Raw genomic sequence first — 11,525 nt, forward strand, 5'->3', positions numbered from 1 at the left:
AGCAAGAGGGAGGCGCAAACACACTGCAACATATTGCTACATTGATTATTAGCCAAAGAAGTACAAAACAATTTGAATGTCAGTGGAAAGTTAAGGAAGACGTACATGTTTCACACTGTTACACAGCTATACACACACACATAAGCAGCTTTCTCCAAAGCAAAGATGAACTATAATGCTCTCAGATGTATACGTTAAGATTTCAAGAGTTGCCCATAATGTACCACTACCACAATTCACAGTTTCATATTTCTAATGGCTTGATGACGACTGGCAATAGCTGTGGGTCAGCAGTAACACAAAGACAGGCAGTAACACATTAGAAGGGAAGAAACTCACCTTAAGGAGTTCATAATGTTGAATACCATTCACACCAATGTCTGGATCAATGGCAGATGGAACAGAATAGCGAGAATTAATCGCTGTGTTTTCAGGGATAGAGATGTTAATAACTGTAGAGGGGAAGAGGGGGGCATTGTCATTTATATCCTCTATTAGGAATCTGATCTTGACCAGTCTGAAAACTTCATCAGGCAAAACGGCAACCTCCACCTCATAAAAGCAGCGATTCTCACTAAAGATGCCAGAGCACAGCTTCTCTCTGTCTATGCGGTTTGCAGTTGTGAATATCTCACCAGTGTTCTCCTCCACTCGTACCAGTGGTACATCCCCAGTCTTATATACAAGCTTGAACTGTAGTGGTGAGGAAAGGGGGACATCTGGATCCAGTGTTAAATTAAGATCCTTGAGCAAATTGCCAATGAGGACATTTTCAGGCAGTTCTTCCCGCACTGTGTAGTTCTTCTCCTGTGCTCCAGATTGAAACACAATACAGGCTAATAAGACTGCCAAGAGGTAGGTTCCAGACAGCAAGTCCATTTCCAAATTGACTAATGAATATTCGTGTAGAACACCAGGAGTAGCTGGAAAAAAAGGAAGAGAAAAAAATCTTAAGAATACAGAATATTGTGGTTTGTAAATGGTGAAGACACGAAAGGACTACCTTTCCCATAGCAAATAAGCTGCAGTGACTGAAAACCCATCTAATAAAATGGTATTGGACTCAATAGTCCTTCAGAAAACTTGTAAAATGTCTTGCACGTATTTTTACATACAACTACTTACTATACTCGAAGTAAGAATCCCGGTACTGGATGAGAGTTAACAAACACAAATAAAAACAAAGACAAATAATCATTTCTATATCCAGCTTTAGATTTTTCTTTCTTTTTGAAGAAAATCTTTTCCTTTGAACCCCCTGCCATTTGTCTCTAAGGAGAGAAGGTCTGAGCTGGTCTTTGAAAATAAACTACTACTCAGTTCACTCAAATTTACGTTAGTTAGCTAAACCCATGACAACAGTGAACAAATTCCAACACAGAAGAAGGAAAACAGCAAAGCATTGAAACTTTTCAATCAACTAATATTAAAACATTTTTCCTAGCAGCAAGTGTAAACTTTCAGCGGTCTCACTTCTCCAATAGCCCACCATACCAGCAGACAATCTCTACCTTGGATACTTGCCATTAATCTCCAAGACAGTGGGATGTCTTGTCCTTTCTTTGATTAAAAAAAAAAAAAAAGACTATACTGGAAGGATTTCCCCTCTGGTATTTAATGTATCTTCTGGAGAATGAATTGAAAGGAATTTAATGTAACTCTAAATCTGGTGAAGTCTGCTCATACATGAGCAAAGTACTCTGATACACCAATACCTTTAAAGTGAAACACAGGTTTGGGTGGATAAAAGAATATTATGTACTTTACATTCCAGTTTCTGAATAATTATATATTCTCCTCTCAAGATCATTAACAACATTAAATTTACTGAAGGACTGAAGCAGAATGGGATGACGTATAGGTATATACAGATGAACACCTTCAGCTGACAACTTTAAGAGAAAAAACACTGTATAGTTCCATGCATAGAATATGCTGCTTTACCTAGTCTTTACACCATTCTGCCTTCACAGAATGCAGGATAATCTAGAATACTACTTAAGTAAGATAACATTCAAGAGTTCTGTCTAAATTTATTTTCATAGTTAATGAAATTTCAGATCCTACCAACTCAGTGTCTTTTTCAAATATAGCTGTATCAGCCCATTCATATTATTTACACTGTTTAGGTTAAAAACATTAACTTTTTCCCTGTCTTTTCTGATTTTATTCTCCATTCTCCCTGTCATATTATAGAGTGATTTACACCTGAGGGTCAAGCTGCATAGGTTTAAGGAATTCCTAAAGCCAGTATTTATCTTCACCCTTTACTTACTGCCTTTCAGCAATATCACTTCCAAGGCAATTCAAATTAAAACATTTGACTTTGCAGTGAAACAGATTAGGAACACAAATTTAATTATTCCATTTCAACTCTGCAACCTGCTTTTCAGTGGGAGTAAGTAGCAGATAAAGAAAGCAACTTCTTACATTCCAAGGTGTTATCTTTCCACATCAACATGATTTAACTGCAAAGCATTTTCTGGCTTTGTGATTATACATAAGGAGCAACATGTAAGAAAAATCCAATTCTGCAAGTCTTCACTTATGAAAAAAGTCATTACTTAGTAGAGTTATTCAATTAACCTGAATAAGATTACAGACAAGGGTGAAAACTGGATATGCAATTTATGTGGCATAGGTACTGCATTACCTGCAGTATCTTAGTAATTCACTGACTTATTAGCAGTACTTTAGTAGTTCAACGTAAGGCATAACACAACATTAAAAAGGTATTCAAGAGTGAAGAAACAATGTGCTATAAACAGCCATTTTATAAATCCATTACAATATTAAACTCCATTTACATATGTGAATGAGCGAGTCATCAGCAGATACTGATTATCATTAACAGTAACACGATGGTAGCAGCATGAGTTTAATGAAAGAATTGCAGTGACACTGCACAAATATACTAAGTTAGCTAACAATATTTTTAGGCTACGACTGCTGTATTTGTCTGCAACTTTCTGACAAACAACCAAGCACCTGCTAAAGGAATTGTGCACGTATACGCAAGCTGCAAAAGAACCTTATTTCAGAAAAGTACTTTTTTGTATACGTGATTGTTTAAAAATACATATATATTTACATTTTTTCCATGAAAAACAACAAAAAAGCCCTGTATGGGATATTGAGATATGGATATGGAGCTTCTAGAGACTGTAATATATAAATAGGTTAGTCAGGAAACTGTGAAGTGGAACTTCCCAGCATTACATTACAATGGATATTTTTTCCCCCTCTCCATTTAAGGACACAGATGTTGAATCGTTCCATTAAAGCTATTTTTGTTTTGCAAGAAATACAGTAAAACAGTAGAACACCATTACCATAAACCATGACATAAATAGCAATGTGACTATGTTTGTTATTCCCATAGATTTTCCTGAAAAACAAAATGGTAAAGACATGCAGCACACAATGTTAAGAGTTAAAACGCTTAAAAAAAGAAAACTGCCTGGCCTTAAGACTGAAAAAAAAAAAAAACCAACAACAAAACGACGACTCATAATTCTTGAAGTTTTGTAGAATGCACTATATTTAAATGTTTTTTACCTGCCTTTCTAATCAATTCTAGGAATAGTTTGGGACCTTTAAGGGCTGTTCTACAACTGTGGCCTTTTAAGGTGGCAAAAAAAAAAAATTAATCAAGTTTTCTGTTTAGATATACGATGGAACACCTTATGCCATGGGAAAAGTGTTGTTCTTTAAGCAACCTATTTATATAGTCATAGCTGTATGTTGCCTGTCATTTATGTCATAGCACTGATGGGAATACTATGGCAACAGCAATGCAAAGAGAGGAGCAGGAGGTACTCGCTATCAACCAACACATTTCTGAAAGACCTTTAAAAAATCAAAGTACTTCTAAAATTCTCAAACCTTAGAAGAAAAGGAAGGCAAAAGGAACTGCAAATGGAGATGACAGAGCCACATAAAATGGGACATTAGGAAAAATTGTCAAAAGAGAGCATGTGAATGGTAACAGATGGTAGAAAAAGAGATGAACTCAGAAAGACAGGCACTATAAAAATACAAAAAAGGAAAAAAAAAGAAAGGAACTGAGCAGAAAGTCAGTGACAGTACATGTGTGGAAACAGGCTCTCTTGATGACTGAAATATAGAGGCTAAACAGAGTAGTCCAACTCTGAAGCACTTTTTATAAGCTCCAACACTTACTAACACTTCTTAGGTGAAAAAATTTAAAAAAAAAATCAAAAGAGATAATAATTAAAAACAAAATTGTTTAACAGGAGGCAACCTTGAATTTTCCAAGCTATTTTCCTAGCTTTCAAAAGAATTCACTGATGTTTCTGTACTGCTGACTTCTGAGCTAGAAAGGCAAATGGCCCAGATGGACAGGGTGGACGGCAGGAGGGGAAAAAAACAATTATGAATCTACTCTTTCATCTGAGCATCTATGTTCATAAATACACCTGGTCAGGTTTTTTTTTGGTTGGTTGGTTGGTTTTGTTTTTTTTGTTTTTTGTTTTTTTTTGTCCAATACACTAAATATTAGTGTCATAATCTAAATATTTTAGCAGCCATCAACTCATACCTTGAGAAGTAAAGAGAATATAAATATTACAGCTATCTAATGGAGTAAGACTTGAAGGTAGAATCTAAACCTGCTCTTTACACACCTGCTCCCACCCAGTCAGGATTCCTGTAGCCTAATACAGGACTGGACTGATGGTTCTTGCTGAGGAAAATCACAGATTGGCATCGAATGCAGTAAAGAGGTTGTAAAATCAGTGCTATTTCTTGACATCTAGGGTCAGATTTGACGAATAAATATGATCTGAAAATACCTTGTAGCAACTACAACAAGTTTCAAGATAAATGCACCACAGACTGCTTTAGGAATATTACACTGAATTCCGAAACTACTACAGTATATAAATATTGAAAATTATTACCTTCATGTTAATTACATGAACAAATTGAATTAGTATACCACTTCTTTTCAATATAACAACCCTTTCATTTGCTTCTAATCAACTTGGGACCCCTTAAATAGGCATATTTAAATGGATTTGTTAAAGCAGTGTTTCTCAAAGCAAAAGATCCCTATAACACCGACTCTCTTTTTCAGACAGTACGATGATTATAATGTTATTTAACTAAAGACTGAGCAATTTGTAACTATTCCAGTTCACAAAGGCTCCCTCTGAAGTGTCCGCAGATAATAAAACAAGATCCATGTTGTATTTCAGAGTTTTTGAATCCCATTTCCCATTTGATGTTGATATGGATTTCAACTTTATTCTGTAAATCTCAGCTGCTGGATTGCTAGGAATGGTGTTTTCTGGTACTGCAGATTTTTGTGCTTTTTTCTGCCGTAAGTCACTTACATAACTGGTTACAGAAACGTCTACCTTCCTCATCACATATATCATGCTTTGCTTAAGGAACTCACTGATTTTATGGCAGTTAACACCCTTTACTGGTATTTGTTACCATTTTTGATGACAAGAAAAAATACTGTAAAGCTTTAGCCTCACAGGAATTCCCCTCTTCTGTATAATGCCAAGGGAACAAATGATAACAAACATCCTTAACTTACTTTCACACTCCAAACTGTTTCAAAGAGAAATTATTTTCCAGCCTTCACTATTTATCCACATAATACACTCCCTACATAATATATTTTGTGATCACATTCGAAGAATAAGACCTACCTCACAGAGCAACAGACAATTTGTTATATTCTCAGGGCTTTCAAATTAATTCCCTTATATGATTTTACTCTAAACCCACTAAGAGACTGATTTATTCTTTGATCTATCTTCTATTAGTGTGATGGTACTGACTTCAGTGAGGTTTCTTCAATTTGATTCCTTTCCAATGATGAACTGGAAATTTGTATTACCAGGCAAAACACCACCCCACACCCACTGAAGGCAACAAAAGAATTAAATGAGCGTAAACCACAACTTGCTTACTGTTCCATGAACATGGTTTTCACTGCTTTAAAAACAGAGTATTTGTAGGTTTTTTCTCCCATTGATTTTACTTTTTACCTCCCCCACCACCACCATCACAGGCAGTCAGAAATACTCCTTATTTGAAGAAATAAAGTTAATGAGAAAAAGGCAGATTCCTGTAGCTCCATGAAGAAGCTGCCAATGTGTGTAAAACAAGAAATTCTTGGATTCTTACCGAAACAGAATTCTACATTCCTGATACTAATCTGCAACTAAAAGCAAGAGTGCTTATTAAAACTTGTCTCAAGATGCTGGAAACAGCAGGCAGAACTACAAATACACAAGAGGCAATAATCATGCTGTACGGACAAACTGTACTCAATCACACTGGTATCTGGCATAAACAGTAATTTCTTCTAATTGTTCCAAATGAATCCCTGTAAAGCTGTTTTACTAAAATGGTAAGCACAGGCCACGTTTGGGAGAATGCATCTACAACTACTCAGCAAAAACTTCTAAAACATACTTTAACTAATTTCAGAAACCTGTGAGAATAAGAAGTATGGTTTATTTATATACTGTCAACAGTAGGAAACATTTGATCCTGCTGTTAGCATCGGAAACAGTTTTGCACCAGAGCTGAACAGAAAGCTAAGAGTGGAGGAGAGAAATACTGGAAAAGACCTCCCTGATGGTAAGTATGGATATGTTTATTTTAAACATATCACAGTGTTTCTAGCTAAGAAAACAAATAAATAAATGTATAAAGGTCTGAGTGCCTCAACTCCCAAGCTAACACATCACTCTACAAGTCTAAATATATATATATTAACTAAAATTCAATGACTCACCAAAAAAAATCAAGTTATTAATAGTGTGATTCACATTGTCATTGTCTTTTTTTTATTTGTGTTTTGACCACCTCTTTGCATTAGGTGAAATTTGCTTTAGAGTTCTTCCTTGCAAATCTGTTCGTGACTCAAATCTGAAAATTAGATGTCTACTAAAGCAAGCAAAAGTATCATCCATGAACCAATGACAAGAGCACGTGCTATCACAATAAGAAATTACATGAAACTGTGATTGCTGGATGTATTTCAACTTCAAGCATGTTCTATTTATTCAAAAGGGAAAGTAAATCTGATTTTAGTCATTTGTGTCAAATCCTTCGAAACAGTGATTGTCAAGATCACCTGTTTCATACATAATGCATTCTGCCTTATTGACTTACTGCCAGTTCATAACTTACATTATTGAATAGCGGGAAAATACACTTCACAGTGTCTACCAAACAATTCAAGCATTTCTGAATAAAGACAGGAATACTGCTTACAGCTGAATGCTATATTGTCTATTACCTACTCAAATAAATACAATTCTGATGAGAGCCCAGGCACACGCATGATGACATTTCTTCATTGTAGACTAGCAGAAATTAGCTGCTTTCTTACCTCAACACCTTTCAGTTCAAGACATTGAGCTGACCTGACTGCATGAACATAAACCACTCAAAAGGCCCACTGGTGAAAACACTGTTCCAAAGACTTTTAGAAATAAATACACATATAAGTATGCCCCTCTTTCTTTCAATAAAGAGCTGTAGTTTAAAAAGAAAAACTATTTATGTTTTGAAATTCTTGCTAAATTCAAGATATATGGAATTTTGCACCATCTGCATCATTTCTGAAAAGAAAAAAATATATATAAATGGTCAGCTGGGCAGCAGTATTCATGTGTTAAATTTCAATTTAAACAAGAAACTTACCTTTTTTCTACAAATTACTTTTTCAATCAGTTAAACTTTCATATTTCCATCAGTTACTCTCTCATGATACATTCCCAAAAGCATAAGCTTCCTGTGAAGTCACTCTCAGATTTTCTAACACGTTCTTAGAGCATTCCCACTAGCCTAAAAGGAAAAGATTGCTGAACTTTCTCCATGTTACCTGCTCAGCAAGTAATCGGTATGCTATCATGACGGAGGACCAGGACATTGCAGTAAGAAAGCATTCATAAAATATACCTTAATGTTTGTTTATTCTAGCCTCCCATCAAACTCTCTAAAAATGGACACTTCTGTTCCATTTCTGCTGCTGAAAGGCTCATGAATGACGATGTTCAATCTTCATATAGTTACAGAGTCCTTACTTAAAACAATTCATTACTTGAAATTATAATTAATAACTAGCTAAGAAGCAAATACCTTCTGCTTATTTTCTTATTTCTCAGTAAAATGGAAGAAAATAGTTCAGGTAGTTTTAAATTCAGTTGAAAAAACTTCAAAAGAAGCAAAATTGCTCCTACGGAATCCACTTCCTTTAAGCAAAAGTTTACAGAATACAGAAAGAAAGAAAGAAAACTTTAACGGCGCCCTCGTTCCCAAGGAATCACTTTGGTAAGAACAATACAGTCTTCATCCACTGGCAGCACAGTTACCTGTTTTCATATGGAATTTTTTTGTCCTCCTTACAGATAGCTTAAATGGAAATGAGATTCAGACTAGAAGGTACCGGTCAGGAGTTGAAAGCATAAAGCATAACACAAAAGAGGTTTTCCACAGTTCAGTGTATAATTCTCACCAATTAACAGCCTCATCAGCATGTTTGTCCGAAACTGTCATGTGTAACAGAGGGATACAGCACAGAAGAATAAATATTTATAAATAATAAATGTAAACACAAGCCTAGAAGCTGTAAGAATACCATGCACGTAGGCACAAATTGCACAGTGGAAGAAACAGACTGTGAAGTTATGGATAGGCCCAGGTGCTGGGGAAGCAAGCAACAGGTTGTTCACTACTTCCCCTATCTGCACGAGCACGCAGTACCAATGAAACACGGCAGGACATAATGCAAAAGATTCTGAGAGAACATAGAGCATGTGTTTTTCCAAGGATGGAACCAAAGCCCTGATGATAAGCTTCGTTAGAATGTAAATCAGAAGCACGGACCTTTCATAGAAGACAAAGCAAAACAAAAACCGTTAGGCAGGTGTCTCTCGCTCGCCGCGCAGCCAGGCCAGCTCCTTCCCGCCCGGCCCGGCCTGAGCTCAGCGAGCTCCGGGCTCACCGCTCCCCCGCCAGGCTGAGGTCGGACAGTGCCGTCACGGAAACAGCCGCCGCGGCGCCGCTCCCTCAGAGTCCGCACGAGCCGCCCCGTTCGAGAACGTTCCGCGGCTTCCCGCCGCGCGGCACTTCGTGAGCACCTCCCGGCCGAGGCTTCCCGCCCTGCCCCGTCACAGCTCGAGGCGAGGCGTGGGACCAGGTACGAGAGGGACCAGGTAGTGTTAACGTAAAACACTGAGGCACCGCTTGCCTGCAAAAGAGTAAACCTGTTGGGTTGAACTGGTGCAGGTTTGCACATCATTTTTTGCATTCAGTCAGCTGACAAAGCTAGGCTATAGGGCTTTGAAAACTGTCACATGAATAAGCGCTTAGATTGTGGCCCGCTACGCATTCTGCCCCAAGTTACCCGAGGTCCATAGGGTCCGTGGGATAAATTGTTCTGTGCTCCCTTTCCCAAAGCTCCTTCAGTGTGATGGTTTTGGTGCAGACTTTCAGTGGTATGAGAAATAATCTCCGTATTTAGAGTCTATGAAGCACTTCGGGGATCTTTCAAAATGAAAGGTGCTGTATGCACAGAAGGGGTTAGCAATAGCGGCTGCAGCGTTCTGCGGTTTGAGAAAAACCTATGTGAAGTAAATGAACCACCCTTCTCCGTCTACTGAGTACTGAAAATAAAAGTATATGAAAGGAAATGAAAAGCTGCTCGTAATAAGATTTCTTGTAACTTATTAAGTGTGAGACAAATAGTGCCTGAGTTTGATTTGAGTTTGTTAGAATTAATAGGATTAAAGTCAAGCCTCACGTATTCCTATCTTACAATATCAACAACACACGTTTTTCTCTCATGCTCTTCCATCAGTCACATTAGGCAATACCATTTGATTATTTCCTTCTGACATGACTCTGTTTTTAGTTATCTGTTCTTCCCGTTCTAAAGAGGAATTCTCTCCTTGCTTTCTCTCCTTTGTACCACACAATGACCTTTACTTCAACGCATTGATAGCACGCCTGTAATCAAAGACAGCAGTAACAGTTCTGTTTTCTGTTTCTTCTAAAACACTTCTGTTTTCTTAATGTTTGATGTAACTTTTAATCAGAAGATGCATTGGAAAATACGCAGGAAATGCAACAAAGTTTTGTTTAATACTTTATATATTAATGGCGTGGGACAAAACTGTTAATGACTCAGTATTACCATATGCATGACTAATAAAGATATGCCAACTTTTGACAGGTGAATTAGTTTAAATTTTTGAGAATTTTTTCTCTTATTGGTAAAGTGTATAATGCATTTTAGTTACATAAGAAAAAAATCTTAAAATTATGCAGTTTCTATAGATACAATTAAAAATATTTTTCTGTTATTAAAGTAAAAATAAAAAAAACACACAACATTGCAATCCTCTCACTCTCCTGGGAAAATGCTTTTTAGTGCATAGCTCCTCTCAACCTGACAGATCCCCAAACTGCTGTAGAGATTGCAGACACATGGATTGCTTCTCAAAGCACTGAAATTCTGTGCCAGGAGCTCTAGAGTAAAGTGAAAGGGAATTGAAAACTAGATTATCCAGTGGAAGTGTTGGAGTGTAGCTCTTCAGACCTGGAAGAAGGCAGATGCCAAAAACAGTTGGACTACTTGTCCTAAAAATACTCAGTAAAAAGTCACAGGACTGGATGGAACATTATAATGAAGATACTAAAAAATGTATTGCAGTAATTTGATGTGCAGGGCCTAATTCTCTATTTCAAATTTTCTTTTACCTGTATAGTAAATATGCTATAAAAAGTGGCAGAGAATTTCCTCTTGATTCAAATTTCCTAAATTGGTTCCAAGTCCACTGAAATCGGTGGCATCTTTGGCAGGATTTACAAAATGTGCCAGAACTATGGCTTTGGAAATGGAATGTATTATCTTAAGAATAATGTGAGAGAGCCTACACATCCTAGCAACAGAACTTTCTTAAATATTTACATATAATGTTATGCATCTGCATTGAATACTTCATTTTACATTCTATTACAAATGTGAGGCCAGATCCAAAGAAGTTATATTCATGACTATAGGGTACCGTGGTAAACCAGATGCTTAACAAAATTTCAGAAAATTTGTTTTTTAAAGTTTTGCGAAGTTGCATAAGTTTTTGAAGACAATGTAGCTCCTTCCTATGAAGTTCAAGTTGTACTGAAGTAATGGAATTGTGCTAGTTGCATTTCGTCACTACCTTCTCACTGAAAATTGTCAATAATTATGATGAAATAAAAGGGTTTTTAGAACGTGTACAAAGTTTTTCTGTCCAGAAGTACACATGCTCATTGACTTGGTGTGGCCAGCTTACTGTGAATGATCACAGAATCACAGAACATTTAGACACAAGTGATGTGACACAGACTGCGGCTTGTAATCTGTAACAGAAAAGGGTGTTATTTATCATGCCTTCTACATTCTTCTGTCTTAGTGCAATAAGATGGATGTTTTTAATGGGACAAAAAGAACACCACGATATTAATGAGAGCAGTGTACATTGGTATTT

General features: G+C 36.7%; 1 protein-coding gene across 1 annotated transcript in view; it reads right to left on the minus strand.

The window, feature by feature from the left end:
* PCDH11X (protocadherin 11 X-linked) overlaps window positions 1-10,223 on the minus strand; it is a 37,242-nt gene extending 27,019 nt beyond the window's left edge. Inside the window, exons 1-2 of the mRNA XM_021406217.1 lie at window positions 8,881-10,223; window positions 340-923 (exon numbers count right to left, since the gene is read on the minus strand). Coding sequence (XP_021261892.1) covers window positions 340-923; window positions 8,881-9,304 — 1,008 coding nt within the window. The 5' untranslated portion in view covers window positions 9,305-10,223. The remainder of the gene's footprint in view (window positions 1-339; window positions 924-8,880) is intronic.

The sequence above is a fragment of the Numida meleagris genome, chromosome 8, assembly GCF_002078875.1.
Source record: "Numida meleagris isolate 19003 breed g44 Domestic line chromosome 8, NumMel1.0, whole genome shotgun sequence".
NCBI lineage: Eukaryota > Metazoa > Chordata > Aves > Galliformes > Numididae > Numida > Numida meleagris.